This window comes from Apteryx mantelli, chromosome 7, assembly GCF_036417845.1.
Source record: "Apteryx mantelli isolate bAptMan1 chromosome 7, bAptMan1.hap1, whole genome shotgun sequence".
Classification (NCBI taxonomy): domain Eukaryota; kingdom Metazoa; phylum Chordata; class Aves; order Apterygiformes; family Apterygidae; genus Apteryx; species Apteryx mantelli.
The window spans coordinates 18,774,963-18,796,648 of NC_089984.1; the positions used below are offsets into that span (position 1 = coordinate 18,774,963).

Here is a 21,686-nt window from a genome sequence, read left to right on the forward strand (position 1 = left end):
TAATCACCCCTAAAACTCTTTCAAGCCTTCTTTGTACTGTGGAGAACATACCTCTACATTGTATTTCCTTTCTATTTATTTACAAATCTGCAATTCATATTTTAACTTCTCACAGAACTTTTTCTGCCTGAATGATGTTTCCTGTATCACCAAATGAATGTCATTTAAAAATCTTGCACTCTTTTAATTAATCCACATCTTTCAGTCTGAACAGCCATCTTCCCTGAAGAAGACAGGAGGCTGAAGCACATAAGGCCAGCAGAACAAGAGAACTTACAGAGACATTAACACTATTGCAAGCACTATCCCCTCTGTAGCATCTCTTGATGTGCTAATTCTGCTCACTTGTGGGATCACTGAGTAAAACCATTATACTCCTTTTTATTGCAATCGGATTTTTAAAGAAAAACTGAATTTAGCAGACAGCTGCTCTTTCACTTTATTATTAAATTCACTTTGGAAAGGCATTACTTTTTATAAGGACAGAGTGAAACAAAAGTGAAAAGAAAGCAGTGTGATAATTAACAGTTAGGAGAGGGACTTCTTCAGCCATCCTCCACATGCTGTCACTGCTATCTAGCATCAGACTACAGGGCAGAGGCAAACATTACATCTACTGTTAGAGATTGAGTGGATGTCTACATATCTCCTTTTTGCCTTTCTGTAGTTTCCACCTGGTATTTCTTTTTCCTGACACATCAGATACTTTACATCAGTAATGGCTGGCATTAGACAGCACCAAATTGCTTCTGAATGATCTAACAGCTTATATTTAATATATTTATTATGAAGTTTCTCTCTCCTTTTTTTTCCCTCATGGAATTCATCATTCTCTGCTTTAAGTAGAAGGAGACAATCTGCCAAGTTCATAAAATAATTGGGTGGGTATATGGGGCCTGTTTTTGTTTGTTGTTTGTGGGTATTGTTTGCGGACCTTTTTGCTTTAAGAGAGATTCAGGATCTCCCAGCAAGGCCCAAGTGATGGCTTCCACTGAACCTGCTACTTTTTCCTCATGGAAACAATGATGACTGTTAAGACAGGCAGCACTCATTCACAGTTCAGAAAAATAAAAAAATAATAAAATAATTTAAAGAAGCTGAGTTGGTTCCTTCCTGTTAGGAAGAGTTAGAGATGGGTGGGTGTTATTGACACAGTTTTTCTAAGCACATGTCTGATTAAGTATGGTACGGAGCTACTGCAGCTGCCGCTGTTGCAGCAGCTGGCGGTGGTGAGAAAGCTAACTTAATGTGGGGAAATCCAGCGGTTTGACCATAAGTTTGGTACATGCATATTCCAACTCTGCTCATACAGGAACATTAATTTAGGTCTCTGTTAATTCTGAGAAGTCATGTCTACTATTGGAAATGGTTTTGAAAGAGCTAACTCAGGCTGCAATCTCTTTCCATCTCCCACCAGGAGTTGTATGTGACCCAAAGCGTTGCGCAAGTAGAAGACAACAGATTCAGGGATTGCAACTGTGTTTAGTCTTTAAGTAGACATCACAAGTGTTGCTTGTATCCTCCTCTGCATTGCATACCTGTAAAACAACACTTACCCGCTAGCCTTACAGTTTTTCAGCCTACTGTGCTAAATATCATCATTACATTTGGTAGGCATTCTAACAGAATTGCAATACAAATCTGTTTCACTTGAGAAGTAAAGCCTACGGTTCCTTAGGTTTTATAACATAGTGCTTAGTACAAATTCGCTGAATTTTTCCAGTGCTTCACTATGTGATTTTAGGAGTCTATTTTCCCCAGTGGCACGTAAGTACTAAAATTGCACTGCATTGCATTTTGCTCTCAGTAGGTGGGAAAGTGCATACTCAATGGGTTATTTTCCATTCTTTATTTCAGTTTTATGCAGCCACAGGTGGGGGGTCTTTCAGGTGGTTGCTTAGGTTTACTAGGCACTTTAGAGTCATACACAAGCTTTCTTAAAAGGGTCTTACAAATCACACCAATGTTGTCAATCACGCAGTAAAAGAATTTCATCCTATGTTAATACAAGTAATTTTCAAAATCTCTCACTCTAAAAGGCAACATAATAGAGACCAAATAAAAAGGATCAACCATCCTCTGTTTGGTAAGGCACACAAAACAACTTCACTTGCTTAGACTTACTGTTTACTCCTTAGTCTCCTCCCCCTCTTCTCCCCAGGTGTAAGCTCTCTGCTCAAGGGCATACAAACTAATGAAGGATGTCATGGTACTTCCTATCATTCACTTTTCTAGCAGCGAGGCTACTAACAGACCCCAAAATATCATGAAACAGAAAAAAAAGGAAAGTTGTCAACCTATTTAACATTTGCTTTCAGAGCTCTGAAAGAAACTTTGATCAGCAAACATATCATTAGATCATGAATACAAACATTCATATCCCACCAAATGTTGACAGCTTTCTCTCCTTGCATAAGAACATGCAATGAAATATTACAAAGATATCCCTTTCATTCCTGAAGGCAAAATTAAAGAAAGGAGCCTTCACCCACAGCCTCCCAACACACCACACACGCTGAACAAAGGAATGCAAAATGCATTGCATCTTTTAGTCTGTTCATGGGTTGGAAGAAAAGTACATATTATAGAAAGATGTGTGCACCATAAAGAACCAACACACAAGGGGATAAAATAGTTTATTGCTGTTATGCAGATGGCTGCCCTTCTGACTGTGCAGGAAATTTCCTCCTCCCCCACACCATCACCACCCCCCCACTTTTTTTTTTTTTTCTTGAATTTTAAAGTAGGTTTCTGCCTGTATTCACCATGTGGGAATTAGTACTTTGTTTCTAACATCCACCTCCTCTTCATTTAGCTCAGTAACAGTAATCCTGGGATAGCCGGCAGAGGTCACTTAAGCATCCTATCCTATCCTGCTAAGAACCTAAATCTTCAGAGAAATGCATCTCAAAATGGAGAGTCCAAATTATTTTAATCAGAAACAATATGAAGAATTGTGAACAAGATTCAGCTGCAGTAATACTTTGTGTGTGCATGTCATTTTCTTTTTCTCAGCAAAGACAGTCCAGGTATTTAGAAACTAAGGGGTGCAAACTCCAAAATAAAACTCTGGGTATCCCACATCTTCAAAAGCCTACATTTCTGTATCCAAAATGGTAGCAGTCCATTAGGAAAATTTGCTTTCACAAAAAACAATCTTGTACTGTAGAATATTGTATGTCCACAGGGAACATGCAGTTTGAAATATCTGGGATCATAGCTAGCAGTTTTGTCTACAAAAGCATCAAGAATCTCTTGAAATTTTTCTCAAAGAAATGCCTAAAGTGAAACAATAAATATTTATAATTTCATTACATTCTCTAATTTTTTATAAGAAAACATCATCTTTCACATTTCCAACCTTTGGCACTCAGATTCTTAGCATGGCATAAATATTTATCTCCTGTGGAATTAAAACATACTCATACGACAGAATATTCAAAAGGGACATGCATTGTTAACAGACCTTTAGTTATCAATAGTTTAAAGGTTTATCCTTATACAGAACAGCACGGGCTATACAGAAAATAGCAACACATGTCTACATATTAATAGAGTAAATTCCCATTTAAACAAGGGTTACAGTCTGTGCACTAAACACTCATTAATGGTTATGAATCAAAATAAAGTGGGGTGGGGAGGCTTATAGCAGGTGTGCATATCTATGAATTTCAATACATTGTAAAACTGTCTGTAGCCAACAGCTTCATCATTTGGCCTTTCTGAGCTTGGAGACAGGCAATTTTTCATGATTTTACTATTTCTGGCCAAACAAAAAGTTTTTAATTAAATATACCACACGATTCCAGATGTTTGTTTATTTGTTCCAATGAGGCTGTAAAAATGCCTGAATGATAAAATTGGAGGACTCCTGCAAAAAGCAGGCTAGGCTGGAGTGCTAACTAAACATCGGGAAGTCTCAGGAGAATGTGTGTGCACAACAGCCTGTGTGCTTTGACGTCTGTTCCTCTGGAAGGGCTGTAATCTCATGGCCCAAAACTGGACTTCTTTATTCTAAAAGGTTATTTATTATAAAGCCAAGTGGCTGATTCACTGGCCAATCTTTTTAAATTGCCAGTTGCACATTCACTGCATCGTTCATTCTCCTGCATATCTAAAGATTTTAGATAGGTTTATGGTTTTGGATCCCAAGTTTCCACTTACGAAAGCCAATGTTTTCTATGTTTTCCTGCCATTTTATAGTCACATTGCTTGGAGCTTGAGCATTCTTATAGTTTCGTATTGCCAGCATGACAAAATGAGCTATGTCGTGAAACATCAGATACTTTCTAGCCTACACAAAAATCTGAAGTTATAGTTTTTTCCTCATTGATCATATTCACTCTGATGTGATACTTGGATGGGTGACTGAGGGTGGAACTGCTAGGTTAGTTTTGACAAATATGGGGAAAGTCGCAATGAAAAAATATAAAAAGATTCTCAGAACTTCCAAGAGTCAGATTAGGGAATGCGCACTGTGGAAACCTGAAACTCTAAATACCTTCTGAAAAAGAAATCTGATAATTTTGAAGGGCTGCCTGTGTCTTACAGTCCTAATTCTCATTGGATTTAGAATGGAAATTGTGTACCCAACCCCTTAGATTTCTAATAAAGTTAGGCCCACAGTGGCCTACTAGAAGGGCCAGGCCTGCCACCAACAGCACCAGAAGCAACTAGCTCAGAACAAAGAGTTCTTTAAATACCTGACATTGCCTTTCCACACCTCCAAACTGCAGGCACTTCAAGTCTGGATAACACCAGTGACAGATTTTCTCTTTGGAAGAGAGGTTTAACTAAGTTTAACCTCTTGTTACTAAGTCACGAAAACCAAAGCTTTTTTTTAACCAAGTCCCTCGCACTGGCACTCATCTTTACCATTACTTTGCTTTCCATGCTTCTGCAGTGTCCCTCTTACTTCCATTAATGTCCATTTTCCGAATTCAAAAAAAAGGCAAGGCATTAGAATCAAATTTCTTATTTTGTATAGGCAAGACAATTAAGATTTTTTTTTTTTCCCATAACGGACTACTTATTTTATTGTTCTTCCATGGTGCCAAAAGAAGAGGATATCCACCCACTCCTCTTGGATTAAGTCATGAGAACAGCACAACTCACTGTTGGGAGATATTTCCTGGCATTTGGAGGAAATGTCACAGCTTATTCTTGAGCGTTCCTGTCCCTGGAAAATATGATTTTGTCTGTTCCATGCTACTGCAAACACTTTTTTTTTTTTTAAAAAAGGTCAGTAGTCTCAAGAGCAGAAGACACTGGCCTAAGAGGTGCATTGCCTTCCTCTCTATGGTATCACTCACCACACCATGATGCAGCATGAAAACAGAAATATGTTATTTTCAAACGACACCTCATGTAAACCAGCAAATCAAATTTCTCACTATTCACAATATATGCTTGATATATAACTTTCATATATTTCATCTGTTTGCAATTCTCTTTTTTTCATCCTATTCTCGGTTATTAAATGATTTAAAGCAACTATTTCCTATATAAACATATATCTTTTGTTAAAATTTATTTTAGAATTCCTCAGATTAACTAAAAGATAAAATATTACCCAAGTTTTACTATTATTACTATTCTCTTTTTGGACAGCACACAATGAGCAGTTTTATGCAGATATACAGAAAAATCAATTGCTAAGCATAAAGTGCAGTTCACATTAAGGAAACTAACTAATTATGATAAGTTGCTACATAAATTAATTTGTGACTTTCCCAACAATCAATTTCAAACTCTACATAAGCCTCTGGCTGGAACACACAATGAGTACCTAACAACTGTGTCAATAATAATAGCAAAGAAGATTGCCATGATAATATAAACAGGATAATTATCTTTCTGGAAGCAAGTTTTTATGCAAACCAGTTTCTTTTTCTTTTCATGCCTGTGATTTAAAGACAGCATGGCTTTTGAGAGTGACTGTATTTTGAATTGAAAGCCTTCAAAAATAAGGACTTCATATATTAACATTTATTATGAAGTGTGTATCAGTTTTGTAATTTTACTTCAGAAAGTTTAGAATAACACTTTAAAACTCTAGACCTAATCCCTGAAGGATCAATACACGTGATTAGTCACATGAACTTATGAATATTTATTTCTAAAATCTGAGCAGGCTGAGGCTGACCAAAGTGAGGTAGAGAAGGTAATCCCTGCAGGAGAGTTTGGGGCTATCACACATCACATCAGATACATCATTCCTGGTTCTCCAAAAATTCCACTATTGTCCTTCAACAACACACTTTCAAAGTAATAGGTCTCCTTTGACATCTATTGGACTATAAATACTAGCACATCTGGATGGCCCAATGCTTGCACTACAAACGCATACTTCTGCTTTAACCAAGCACACACCTCAGCTCCTACAAAACTCGTAGCTGGATTTTATATGGTACGCTCGAAAATCAGTCAGACTGCATTCTGTATGGTCATTCCAGTCATTTCTGAAATGTACTATGCCAAACGCTCTAAGTACCGTAGCACAGTAGAGTGGTCACCAAAACCACCAGGCAGGTCAAGGTTGGGAGCCACAACAGCAGCTTCTGGGCCCACCTGCTTCTGCTTGCTTTGGAAAGGTCTCCCTGCCAAAACAAGCCCTCAGCCCTTCCCTGTCAGGGCCAAAGAGGAACTGACAGCACCAGGAACCTCTCTTTTCCTTTGTTCAAATATGCTTTATAAAATTACCTTCAGAGAGGTAATAGGAAACTTCAAAAATACTCTGTCACTGGATTTCTGGGCCTTGCGTTTGACTGCAGCTTGTGTCTTTCCATCTTGGATTGAACAGTTTCAGAAAACAAGAAAACGTGTTTCCAAGTTAAGGCTCTAAAACTTCTTATATAAGTACAAACTTGAGTTTTAATGGAAGCTGCTGCTTCTTCCTCTTACCAGTAAGGTATTGGTCAGACTTACCATTGCTTGCTCCCAGAGGCAAGATAGCAAGAAAAGTATTTATAAAATGTTACTGGAAGTCAAATAGCTTTGGCAACAAATAGGCTTTCAAGTAAACCAGGTAATAGACAACGTTATAAAATATCTATTCACACAGAGGATATCCAGCACTTCTTTTACATGGAAAAAACAGATTTTCATGACATTCATTATTTAGTAATTCAGCTTCTCCTGCGATGGAATGATGAATAACTATTTTCCCCAACAACTGGAAAACACTGTTCTTTTGAGAAGGCAATTTGAGTTTAAATGCTCACACCTAACAAAGGAACTTCCTTACCAAGGGTGCCATTATGAAAAAGGAACATACAACCTACTTGACGGAGGTGGGGGAAAACCAACAATAGCTTTTTTCCTGACACATACATCAAGCAAATTATCCTTAAAGTTACAATATTACATTTATAAAATTCCTCTTTCCATCAATTTAAACTATATTAAGTATTTTAAAGCTCTGTCTTAGGATTTTATAGATACCCAGGTAATAAATTGATGATGAGGAACAGAAGGGCACACCTACAAAAAACTAAAAATGACACAACAAACAAAATCTTTGGAGTAAGTTTCTAAAAAATATATATTCTACTTCATTAATTTTGTGTATTGGGAGCATGGCCATTAAAAACAACAGTAAGCAATTCTGATTTGTTTATATATTTTCTTAAAGTCAGATGGGTTTGGATAAGCAGAAAGAAAGGTGGGGCCTGTTTTATTTTGCTTCATCAGCAAATTTGAATTTTAACATAATACAAATTATGGCATTTAGAAAAAAATGAAGCCTGTTTTTTGTGTGTGTGGGAAGGTGTTTTATTAAAATGATTTGTTTTATCTGGGTAGAAGAACTGTTAACATTGTCACACAAGTAAATCACTGATATCTAAAATCATATGAAATCAAATACAAAATACTGGTTTAACAAAGCCCAAGCAAAGATCTTTAGGAGTTTGAGATCATGGTTTTGGAATCAAAATAAAAATAAATCTAGGTTAAAAAAAAATACTTAGGAAGACTATCCTAGAGAGGCACTAATTAGATATCATAAAGGACCAAGTCATATTGCTAGCAGGTGCCTAAAACATACAAGGAAGGCCAATACATTTATTGCTAAGAAATATGAACAGTGGGACTGGGTAAATGTTCAACTAGAAAAGAGGGTCTAAGCAACAAAGTGGTTTCTGGGAAAAGAAGCTTCCCAAGATGGGGAAAAATTTTTCTAAAGAATAGAAATGGGCCTCCAATATTTATTGTTCTCTTTAGGCACCTATCCACTCAAAGCATCATAGCATTTGATATAATAGTTATAGGAATTATTCTATCTTTCAACTCTGAGGCAACCCTGACATGTGACATTTTTGTGGGCTTTGGAAGTGAGAGAGGGATTTGTAAAACTCCTGAAGATAGTTTGTACAAAATATGGAGTCAACCCCAAAAGACCAGAACCTGTCTGGAAATAATATACTGAATACATGAGTTTAGAAAGCTGTAAAATGCACAGTGCAACACATGCAGAACTATATGTTTTTGTTCCCCCCCCCCCCCCAAAATTCATAGCTAAATATAGTGAAAAATGTCCAAGTAAAACTCTACCAGTCAAACACATTCAGCTTCCTTTTGCTACTCCTCCCAATCCCAAAGAATCAATTTACAGCTGCACTAAACTGTTTGCCAGAGTTTCAAACTCTGGTAAACAAGTTTCTCCAGAGACAAATAAGAGCACTCACAAAGTTACAGCATTCTCCTTTTCACTTTGGGCTGAAAACTGCCAATATTTACATATGCAACAGCTGATTCAGTCATTTCATACAACATTGAAAGCAATCAGTGAAGAAAGAAATTGAGATATTCAGAACCTAAAATAGCACATTTAAGTATTTCATTCTTTTCTTAGAGATTTTTCTATTGATTCCAATTAATTTTTATGGGTTTGTGAACTTGGAGATTTTTCTTTGTATAAAAGAAGTTGATTGAGTTAATAAACCTTGCCAGCAGGTTGTTCCAAGCTTTATTCACTACACCTGGAATTGTGGAAAGACTTCTTAATTATTTCCTTGTGAATAAATATATCATATTACTTCTTGGAGCATATTAACAATGCCTCTTTTAGGGCCAATTTTACCCTCTTTTTGGATGACACTCTCTTCCCCATTCGCTTTATATATAACTGCTTAATCATCAAGGAAAATTTCAGCATATGTTCAGCATGCAAAGCAGAATATTTTGGGGAAGAATAAAGACAGAAATAATGAAGAAGGATGTGAACAGCTAAGGGTAAAATGTCAATAATTTGGGGAGTATCATTTTCGCTTTTCACAGTAAGAGGGCAGGCACCCTCAAACCCTAGTGAAGACAGTGGGACTTAGGATATTGTAAGATCCAGCTCTAAACAAACACCCATATGGGCACATGTGCCTAATAGCATGTAAAGCCACAGAACTGCTTCCTAGCAAGAGAAGTCAATTCATATTCCAGACACGCAGCTTCTGATGCCTACAGCTACTGACCTCTCTCTGGTAAAATCAGATTCCAAAGTCAGCCATGAAGCCACACTGCTAATTCATTATCACCTAAATAAATAAATCTGAAGATACCTAGCAGCTGGCTTTTAAATTTTTTTGTACGTATTTTTGTTGAACATAGGCATTTACAACATTCTCTCATTCTACTTGCTTTTCATACTAGATCCTAGCTATTTAATCCAACACCAGATCTCCAATCTCAAAGCAAATATGCTTACCTGGAAAATAAAACCACAACTCATACCTTGGGAACTTAGGGTTGGTGGTGCAAAAGGGAGGGCTGTGCTTAGGGTTATTTGTGTGTGCAGGAGAGAAGATTCTAATCTCTGAACAGAGGTGCATGATCAAATACAAGATTTTGGTTCAGTCCTTTCTCTTTAAAAACTACCAGTTACTACATCACCTCAATGTCAGAATATAACGCCCTATAGCATTTCAAGGACATCTGAGTTCCAGTAAAGCATACCAATTTGCACCATGACTAGGATGTAGCTTGACACCCATTTGAGCCCTGGCACAACAATAGTGATAAAGGCTGCAAGCAATGAAAGTAAAAAATTGTCTTCCTCATCCTTTCCCGTCTGAATCACGGATCCTTATTCAGTTGCATTATCTGCCTGGTTCTTGCTGTAGGTGTCAAGTAGAAAGCCACTCTACCTCAAACTTCTGTAATGTTATGGTATCTGAATATACACTAAGATAACTTTGAAACCAAGTTACCATAAGTTCATAAATATAAATACGATGTTGATTCAGGTATCCTATACAAAACCTGCCTCTGCACAAATGATTTACATGATATCAATTTGGAAAACAGCTGAAGTATCAAAACCCCAAGGAATCAAATGTGCAACATGGCAAACACAGCTATTGTTGCTGTAGTTTCAAGCTGAAGAGTGCCACAAGCTTTATAAAATTTGTCTCTTTTGGAACAAAGGTGGAAGGGCTTGGAATGCTCCCTTCATGACTGCTCCAGTTTTCCACCTGCTTCCTGAACTTTGTGCTCCATAGGTATGCAGAAGGAATTCAAGAATTTGCCCAAGGTGCTTTTTAAGTTCTAAGGATTGGTGAAAAAGGAAATTGAATACCAATCCCCCTTTAATGTTGAAAAACAGAAAAAAATCCCTTTTTATTGCAATGAAAATGTGTTAACATTTCAAAATTATAGTCCTAAATTGTTAAATTGCCAAAAAGCTCTCTCTTTACAAATATTAGAAAGTTTACAAATTCCCTCAGAATTACCAATGCTGCATGTAATCACCTACTTAGCAATATTTAAGTACTTTAATCTCTACGTTTTTCTCACACACACACAAAAAAAATCACTGAACGTTATTATCCATAGATTTATTTGCTTTCCCAGTAGACTACCCTTAAATCCTATTTAATATGAGTTAAAATCTGTAGTCTTGACAGGTATGGTTTTCTCATCTAGTGCTTGAAAGGCACAGTGTTCTCTGTAAAGTGCCAATGCAGCAATAACTAATAGAGGGAGAAGTCCTTACAGCAAAGCTTACCACCTTGCAGCCGTTCACAGCAATAAAAGGTTAGTTTATACCTCTGTGATTGGTGAGGTCCCTGGATCCCAAAGGCAGAGGTGTATAGTGCATCTCTGGAGACATGTAGGCAGCATCACTGGAGGCCTGTGCGATAAAACAAATATTATCAATGCTGTAAGTGAAAGTCAATGACAAAGCAAAGAGGATGCACCTGTAAGGTGAGTCATATGATGTGTTTGCGGACATGCAGAGTCACCAGTCATGGAAGAATATTGGTTACTGAAGGAAAATGAGTTTTATTTTTTTTTGTTAAGGTTGTCTGCAATCCCTTAAAAGTAGTAGTTTTGTACTCATAAAGAGTTCACTCAATGGTGTTAGGATACGGTCACTAAAAGAATAGTCACACAGCTCACAGCTTTAAAAATGACCATCTTTATCAGGAAATCTTTGGGCAATATTAAAAATGCTCCTCAGACAGATTAATATTTACCTGAAGGAAGGCTATGAATCAGCATGCAAAAGGAAATGTAAAATGGAAAGCTGGGATGCTTGGTAGCTGGGAAAGCTACCATGCTTGCCTTTGAAAGTAAAAAACAGATTTTACTATTCCACTGTCCTGCAAGCTAAATGAAGGGTTTTCTCAAAAATTATAATGCCTCTAATGTAAAAAAAGTAGAAAAGTATATAGATTTGTTAATAGTAAAGCATTAAAAACCCACACAAGTCATCTAAGGCATTTAAGAAATAAGTAGCAAGAAGTCTTGCTCAGAATCCTTAACAGCAAAAGGCTACAGGGGAAAAAAGGAAATCCAAACTTTTCCCTGTAAAAAAGAAAAATTTCAAGATCCTATGATTCTGTTTGAAAAAGAATAGACTGTGGCACTTAAATCCATATTAAACTATACTTCATCCAGTTGAAGAAGGTTTTGTCTGAGGGAAAAAGCAATATAAAGCCAAGACAAGTGCCGTTTACCATCTTGCTTTTTAGTTACGGAGTAGCAATGCTACACCGTTTGAAGGAGATATTAAAATAAAGGATCTTGTTGGTGAATATGAATCATCACCACATTTTTTTAAGAGCTTATTTTAGATTAGATGGATTGATATCATGCTAGTGACATATTCAGTTTCAGGCACTGAGTTTGCTCTGGAGCGTTCACAATCTACCTGTTGCAATGTACTTAACAAAGATTTTTATTTTTTTTAAAGAGAAGACTCAAAGGATAGTGTTCACTTCAAGAATCTGAAACTACCTATCCTGTTAGGAAAGAAAAAAGTTAAATGATAATTTCTAACAGAAAAGATAAAGCAAATAACAAGAGGAAATACAAAGCTAAACTATTTTTTGAATCCAGTGATAATTTATTAAAGGGAGTCTGGAGAAAATAATTGCTATCTTCTACTGCAAGCTGTACCCAATGATACATTAGATTACATGCTGCAAAAGTCATTAAATCAATCTGATTCAATCTCGCTTCTTTTGTAATTAATCATATCCTCAGAATGTATAGTTTTTTCATTGAAATTAAATCAAAACCAGATTTACAAAGGTTGGTTACAATATGGCCTTCAAGTGTAAAATAAGGCTATAATGTTTTGGAGAAGAAAAGGTTTAAAGACTAATTCAAACTTAATTATCAGACTAAACCTGAGATAACACTCAGTTGTAAATCCACAATAATGAAAAGTAGTTACAGTAATATTTTGTTAAAGGCCGTAACTTACCTACAAACCTTTTCTTTGTCATAGCTATTGGAGTCTTAGATGATAGTATATTAAAATGTTAAAAGGTAAGTGACTCAGTGGACTAGCACTACTAATCTTTTACTTTTGGAGATCAGCTTTCAACTTCTATTCAGATCATATTTATAGTCTCCTTTGGTCCCCAGCAAAAATCAGGGAAAACACATCATACAGCAAAGCAGCCATCTTAACACAGACAGATTTGTTGAAATACCAAGGATGCTCCAGATCAGATCTGAGAAAATGTAGAAAATCCTGCCTCCACTGTCTTGCCAGTGATAACAAAGCCTCCTTTCCAGAGAGGTAAAGCTATAGACATTGGTCTTTCAGTTGGGGCAAATAACCCTTTGATTTTGGTGAATCCTAACATACAGCCCAATCTATCCTGGTCTATGAATTACTGGAGGTCTTCCCTCTGATGACCAGCATGTGCTGAGGGCTTCTAACATCTCAGAGGATTAGTTAGGTGCCCCATAGCAATGTGACCTCTGAAATGAATGTTAAATATCATGAAAAGGCATCTATTCACAACTGTCTGTTTTCTGTTTTGGCCTGGAAGTTCTGGATATGACAAGAAAAAAATGTCACTATTTAACATAAGACTATTCTCTTAAGTCACTCCAAAACCTGGAGGAAGAGGTGGTCGCATACAGTGCATTCTAGATGTTATCTGTCTATTCAAGTGTACTTAGTTGGGACTCTGATAATAGTGAAGGTTTCTCTTTGGTTCTTTTAATCTCAATTTAGACTGTTGACAGCTTGATGATAGCTTTTCCTAAAATTACTGGAAGAGACTTTGCCTTTTCAGCAAATACTACTGAGTGAGCAAAATTCAAGAGCTTCTAAAAAGAATATTGGAGTGAAGGGGCAATTTAGCTTTATTTCCAGTTTTAGGAAAAGCAAGAACAACAGGGTTTGTTTATCGATGTTTTGCTGCTGTTTTATGTACAGTATATAATTCCTTGTCAAATATAGAACAGTTTTCATTACCTTTCTGCTAAGCATTCAGTTAGAGCAGCTTTAATTCTATGGAAAATCATCTAGGGTTAGGACTGCTTTGCACAAACACTGGCTGGAATTCTGAATCAAGTTTTTGAGTAAACCTGCGCACCTGCAGAAAGTAGACAATTTGTTTTCCCTACCTCTTACTGATATTTGGCCCTAAGATATTTTCCAAAGAGATTTGTACAGGCTGCATTGTTCTTAATATCTACAAGAATATTTTGACAGTGATAATAGCACTGACATATCAAGTATTGATGACATTTGCATCAGAAGTCCTAGCTGCAGTGGAAAGTAACTACAAATGCAAATAGCTTTGAGGAAAGCTGGATTAAATAGGTAGTATCTTCAAGTTTTATAGGAACAGATCACCAAATAGCTCAGTAAGATAATTCTGACATCAGTATTATTACAGAAGCTTGTATTCTTGCAAGCATTACAGTCATCCAAATTTTGCAATATATCATAGTACAAGGCATATATTCAAAAAAGGCAGTAGTTATTTCAATGAAGTTATGCACATAGCCAAACATTTTGCTAAATTGGTGTCCCTGTCTCTGACTCAAGATTAACCTATGAGTTTTGTCTGAGTTAAAATTGTATTTGATCCTAAACAGACAGCCTACCAGACTTTCAAAACATGTTCCTCAAAATTACACATACTGTAGAATCTGAAGTAGGAAAGACAGCTCTATATAAAAAACAAAATGCCCCCACAACTTTGAGTAATTTTAATTAAAGCAATGGTATTGCTTAGAAAATTTTACCTTCTGTTGAAGAGTAAGATGTTGCTTGATATTAGCCTATATTGGTTAGGTTGGATATTAGGCATATTGGCTACAATGGAATACCGTTAACACCTGTTAGTAGCTGATGTTTTTGTGTCACATACCCTGTATTTGAATCTTAGTCTTTCTCTACTTTCTCTCTTTCAATATTTACCCTTGATATGCTAGAGACCACCCTTATATCTGTGGCAAGCCACGTATTTTTTATACACCCATATACATCAGTAACTGTAAGAGTCACTAATGCATTACACCTGACAAATTTTATAAGATAGGAAGAACAGCAGCATGTTGTCATCTTCCCGTGAAGGGTTCAATGGATATACAAAACACTTATGAACAGATATAATAAGTAAAATTGTTTCAATAAACACACACACAAAAGGAGATTTCCTCAGGTGAATACACTTAATTCTAGAATATTTTCAGAAGGCACAAATCTTAGCTCAGTCAGACATTTTTCAGACATCATCCATAAGAGAGACAGTAGAATGCAGAAATGAGATGTGGTAGCTACAAATTTGTTCAACCAAAAACAAACCTCTCCCCAAAGTTAGTAGTAAAAGTGTCTAGAAGGCATAAATCTGACAAAATAGTTAAACACCTCAAAAGACAAAAATTCCAAAATGAATCACAATCATTCAGTTCATGTTGATTTCTTATGCCAAACATGCTCCTCCTTAAAATCAGAGGCTGTGCACAGTGGACAAAAGTTGGAAAAGCTGCTCTATAATTTCACTAGCATATGTGTTCTTGTTTTTAGAAATAATGAAGTGGGGGGAAATCTATAGTTTGTGGGAAAAGTGGGAGTTGATATTTGTTGACATATTTTGCTATATAAATAAAGTTCTCAATATCTCTTTATAGACATATGGCAAGAGATATACTGATATCTAGAAAACACACATATGCAGGGTGATAAACCTTACAAATATGTGAACTATATGCCACTGACATTTACCCAGACACATGCAAGAAAAATACATACTCAGCAAAGATTTAGGAACATGATATAACTTGATAAGTAACATTGGAACTGATAGCTCCTAGTAATAAAACAGGGAGGAAAAAAACCAAAATAATTAAGAATATAGTATTTAATATGGAATTCAAGACAGACTGAAGTTTCTCTTGCATATCTGTCACCTTAGCAAGATTTTAAGCATTTGAGATTTCTCCTTTGCAACGTTTCTTCTCTAGTACTGGACTGTCTCACATCTCCAGAATTTCAGAGTATGACTCATGTTCTTCAGAGGACTGATGAAACAGCAAATTTCTTGGAGACAGCATGATATTCATTTTATAAGTCTGACCCACATTTATCAAGAACACTTGTGTTCTGTGACATTGTTGTTTATTTTCATTCATTACACTTTTAACACCTGTCAAAGTCATCTAGTAAGATCACAGAGAAGTGATCTTAGCAATTTGAAAGCTCATTGCTTCTTTTTTGATGAATTTACATTCAAAATAAAAACGGAAAATAATATTGTGGCATTGCAGTGATGACCCCAATGCATCAGATGCAAAATTCAGATATAGTAAGGAAATAGGATTGGTTTCCAAAAATTTTTAATATATCCACAGGAAAACTACAATTAAGAATGAAGGAAATCACTGCCTTGCCCCTTTAAATTACAAAGCTATTTCTCCAAAAATGTACAAGACTAATGGGACAACCTGTAGTATATTTCCAGTTTAAGAGATCAACTCATACTTGCTTTTTAAAAACTTTTCCTTTTATTTAAATAAACAGTAATATTTTCTTGATAAGCTTATTCTGTCTTAAATGCACTTGTACCTGATACTTAAAATGAATTACACTTAAACAGATATATGCTTATTAACATTTTAAGAAATGTCTGCATAAACATCTGCTTAGTCTAAGAGTTCATTTTGGATCTCTTGGGCATATGTATCTTACTCAGGTGTCACACTGGCAACAGTCTTCAATAAATTATATATATTTTGAAAACTTGCTCATATATGTACGTACCAGTATGGTAGCAATTTGTTAAATCACTCCTTTGTAGCACTGGCTGCAGCAACTCACGTCTTAAACCTATTAGGATATTGGACCATCTAGATTTGTTCACATTTGTAATACAACATACAGAAACTTTCCAGAGTTGCTCATTAACATTTTTTTTCAAAATCTTAGTAATTAAAAATTCACCATTTACAGATTAAATATATATATTCATCACGTATAGATACTGTGTAATGAGGAAAACAGCCTGACTAATAATAGAAATAGACTTAAATTAATTCACCACAAGCTGAATTCATGACATGTTTGCAGAGAGGATCAAAACACTACTCTATAGGGACTGTTTCTTCCCAGAAATTCGCACAGCACCAAGCACAATGGGGCTTTGGTTTCACTGTGAGGCCTTGGAAAGCCTCGTGATGCCAGGAGAAAAAAAAAAAAAAAAAAATACAGGAAGCACCAATACAGCAAGCCTGAAACCATCCCATCCACTCGGGAAGAACTGTATTGACAATTTATATGCTGTTCCATGAAAACAAGGAACATGCAGAAGAGCAGACAGCTCTGGTTCTCAGCGCAACAGACGGGATCAAGCAAGAGACCCGGGAATACACCAAAGCGGGCCACGAGCAAGGCGCTCCCTCCGGCAGCCCACGAAAACCTGTGCCGGGCCGCCGGTCTCCCACGGCCCTGCCTGAGGTTGTGACCAGCACCAACACCCTGTTATGTTTCAGCAAAACCAACAGGTGGCATGGCATGCCCACCCCGCGAGCCCGCTGTCCTCGAGGCGACGGGATCTCCCCCTTCCCCTGCTCCACACCAAACCTTAGTAACTGCAGGTCGGCAGTTGGCATTACTAAACTTAACAAATTACAGTCACTTTCACTGAGAGGGGAGAGGGAGCAGATACATGGTGTTATCGCAACCTGCCTGATCACACAGGCTTACTGAGATGACCTACTCACCCTGCTCACAAAAATAGTGACTTATTTTATAACCTTTTGGACGTTTGACTACAGCACTGAAAACAAAAAAACCCACTCCGACAGGTGAGTATTATATGGCTGGTGGGAAGGAAGGAAAAGGGTATTGTCCACTTTTCCCTCAATCTTATGTCTTAAACAACTGTGCTTCTCATTTTTTGCTGAATGTCATAACATCTGAGTGACTATTTTTAACCAGCAGCCATTTATTAGAAATCAAAAATGTTGACGCACATAATGTTCAGAGGGAAATGAAGTCAGCCACACATTGGCAACTGGTTCTCAAGAGTTTTGGAACCCTAGTTAAATTAAGAAAAGGTGCGTTCGCTTAATACCCGAATTCCACTATTCGAGGAATAAAAAAGGATTTGGATGGTACCAGAAAGGGCACCTCCTGTGTAGTATCAAGATATACACTGGCTGCATCCAAATGAACTTGTAGAGACCAATGGTGCAAAAATACAAATGGTCTGTTATTTTTGGCAGCCACACATGTTCTTTCAAATGCTTTCAACTGCTGAAGGAAGCAAAGGGAGAACTGTAACTTATCTAAATCAATCCTCTTTGAATCATAGTTTGAGAAATACCAAGACTTAAATGATTCTGCTTTGCAAATTAAAACTCTGTACTGGATTTTTCCCTTTTATATTTCTAAATGCTAGAATAAATAAACATTTACCCAAGATTTATACCTAAGTTAGCAAAAAATGCTGCAACTCATTTCTGACATTTTTAAATTTAATAAATAACATGACTGTTTCAGCTAGAATCAAAACTGTGACTTTGAACTTAGCAAATACTCCTTCAGGACATTTTACCAGGCTATTTTCATATCTGATCTTATTAATGAAGTAGGCCAAATTATTGCAGTACTAGGAAGACAAGGAGAACAGTGATCTTATATTTTGGTTGGCCTTCCATTTCTGATGACCTTTAACAAGAAAAGACAAGAGAATTTTGCTTATTTAACAGAAGTAGTAGGGCTTAACAACACTCAAAGCATTTCAGAATACATTTCCCTCATTCTCATATATGAGAGACTATCACTTATCACTTGAATTTACTATAACTTTTGGTTTTCACTTAAAATTAAATTGCAAGGTTGAAAGCAGGGTGCAACTGGATCAAAAATGTAAATGAACATAAGATAATTCTTATGCATTTAGGCTTAATTGAGTGTAATCGATATGTCTGGTGTGCAGCCAAATTCAACTATTGTGAAAAGCAACTAATGTATGGACATTATTTTTGGACTACTGAATGCCAGAAAATAATGAGCTGGCATTCAGCTTTGGTGAATCAGACCTTGAATTTTCATCTAAGAGCAGTTTTGAATTATTACTGGTGATAAGGTGTAAATGTGCAAGGGAATTTCATCCATGTTTCTCCCATGAATCATAAATGAGGAAAAAAATTACAGTCTAAATTGCACTTAAAAGGAATAAAGTCTTTTCATGTCATACATGATTTATCAAAATGATCTCATTTTAAGGGTACTGTGGTGTATCTTGATTAATAACATTAGTAAGCATGATGAATGGCCTCTTTAATGGTAACACAGAATTTATTGGCAAAATCCCTACTTCTACCAAAAAGGGTGGGAAGTAAAATATACAGTCGATAGCTACTTGCAGATACAGCTTAAGTAAACTCTCTTCTATGTATCTTGCATTTAGGGGTCTTTGGAAATTCTTAATTTGAGTTCATAGTTGGCAGTGGACAAACAATTTTTTGTCAAGCTCATTTTGAAAATGAGTAACCAGTTCTACCTACTGCGGCAGCTCTAACCACTATGAAAGTCACTCTGCAGGTCGCTGCAAAACAAGCTCAACTTTGAATGTACTGTAAGAGGATGTAGTGTATTAAGGTCTTTCAAGAACATTGGCCTCATCCCCTTCTGACCTATTTCAATATCCTCTTCACATTTTGCTTTAATATCCTAAATGCTTCCCTTCTCCCACTACTCCATCTTCCCCCCTCCCCCCTTTTTAAGCCTGCTCCAGCCTGCCCTAACTAATTTCCTTTTGGGCTGACAGATCAGAGGCCTTCCTACCACTGTTCCTTTTAGACCTGTGAAGCCCTCCTCGTAATCCTGCTGCTTGTCCACAATTAATCTTTCCAGTTGCCACATTATTAACACTACCACCCACAGACAGAGGATGCCTGAGCACGGCTGGACACTAGCTCCCCACCAGAGCATCAAAGTTGTCAATCACACACTAGTCAGAAAGTTGCCTGCTGTCAACATCAGAGGTTTTCATCCTCTCCTACCCGCTGATCAAACATTTCTCCTCAGAAGATTAATTCAAACTCCCCACCCATTTCCTCCCATATCCTCTTTCCCTTTTAGGTTTACTCAATGATCCATCTTCTGTATGGAAAAGGGAGCAGTGTATAATAGAAATCCTTTCAAAACAAAAGTTCGGCAAAACTAAATTTAAATCCCAGCTGCTATCAACCCCCGCCTCCTGCACAAGTTAAACACCTTAAAGAGCTTGGATTAGGCCTACTCACAAATGCCTTTCCTTGATCAAAGGCTCCAAGACTTTACACAAATATAATCACAAGGCAATGACTGCATCTAAGGAGCCTGAATTGATTTGTTCTACTGTAACATACAGCATACAAAAACACTCATTAGTTTCTTTGACTTCCAAGACCATTCTTTTTCAGCTTATATCACTCAAAGTCAAGTGTTTTAGCATCTCCTTAACCCTATTTTTTTGAAGTACAGTAAAAACAACAAAAAAAGACTATTTATTGTATGGTATTTTCCTTTTAAGGGCTTTTTAAAAAATTGTATCTTAGCTACACACATTTAGGAGCAGAAGGAGGCAGGAGTTTCTGCTCCTCAGTTCAGTTTCACAAGAGGAAGGAAAGCAACTTCAGAATTACAAGCTCCTCCCTAATCACAGACGAGATTTGAACATTTTCCTTTGTGACAAGTTGAACCTTTCCCCTCAGGTGGCTCAGTATCTTTCATTACGATAGATAACAGAATCTGTCCCTAACAGAGCACTGCTTTCACAAATTCTAGTAACACAACAGTGAATGAAAGGAATACTCATTAATATAATCCAACAAGCAGCCTATTCACTGTAAAACTTAATGCTAGGTTTTAAAATGATAGTAAGTCTATTAAAGATCAACCCACAAAACAAATTCATAGTTGCTACATCATACTCATCCCTAAAAGAGATTTTTGAATACATTTTTTTCCTTTCAGACTAGTATTAATGAAAATCAGGAAATTACAATGACAAATGACCCCTAAAAGTATAAAACAATAATGGAAAATCTGCTGGCCTTCACTCCTCTTCCAAATTTGGGAAAGTAAGTCCAAACAAGAAACACACACTCTATCTTGCATTTCTTTACCAGTATAGCTTCTGGGAACACATGTAACTTTCTATTCATTTATGGTATGCATATACATGCATCAGAAGGATTTAATGGGTACATATCCAGTGTAAAAAAGTGCAAGGAAAACCCTGATAAAACCTGCCATACTCAAAACTGAAAACTCTGCAAGTCTTGCCAGAGAATCCTGAATTGTCACAGACAACCATTCTTTGAGATGTCTTGTAAAGAGAACCACAAATGAACCTCTGGGCGAACGGGTGCTACCTTTTTTTCTAAGGCAGTGAGTCTAAATTCCCACCTCACCATTGCCCAAATAGCGCTGTTTGTTGCATTTCATTCATTGCATAACTGCTCTGAAGCAGAAAGAACAATACTGAGTTCTTTGATGTTACAACTTCAACAGAAGGTGCAAAAACACAGGCAAGTTACTTTTATGAAGGGAAATATATTGATATTGTATTAAATTCCAAGTTTCCTTCAGTCATTCTCTGCAATAATTTTCAACCAATACCACAACTACAAAAAAGCATTATTCCCTTAAATTCTCATGTCTAATTCCCACTGAATAAGAGAAGACGTTTTTGCAACTTCTTTCAAGCAGAAGATTAATCTGAAATATTCTATATTCCATAGAATATTGCATTTTCTACAATATGCTATTCTGAGCATATAAATTCACTGTGAGGCATTTCCACAATAATTTTACATGAATGAAGCCAGTTCAAAATACACTATTCCACATATTCCTTTGTACCATACAGCAATTATCAAACTGGTCTGAACAAACAGAAAAGGTGTCCAGAACAAGACAGCCACAATCCATTTTCACTTACAAG

General features: G+C 36.6%; 1 protein-coding gene across 1 annotated transcript in view; it reads right to left on the bottom strand.

Moving 5' to 3' along the window:
- Positions 1–21,686, bottom strand: part of LRMDA (leucine rich melanocyte differentiation associated) — a 697,858-nt gene that overhangs the window by 98,026 nt on the left and 578,146 nt on the right. Inside the window, exon 6 of the mRNA XM_067299879.1 lies at positions 11,041–11,125. Within this exon, the coding sequence (XP_067155980.1) occupies positions 11,041–11,125 (85 nt within the window). The remainder of the gene's footprint in view (positions 1–11,040; positions 11,126–21,686) is intronic.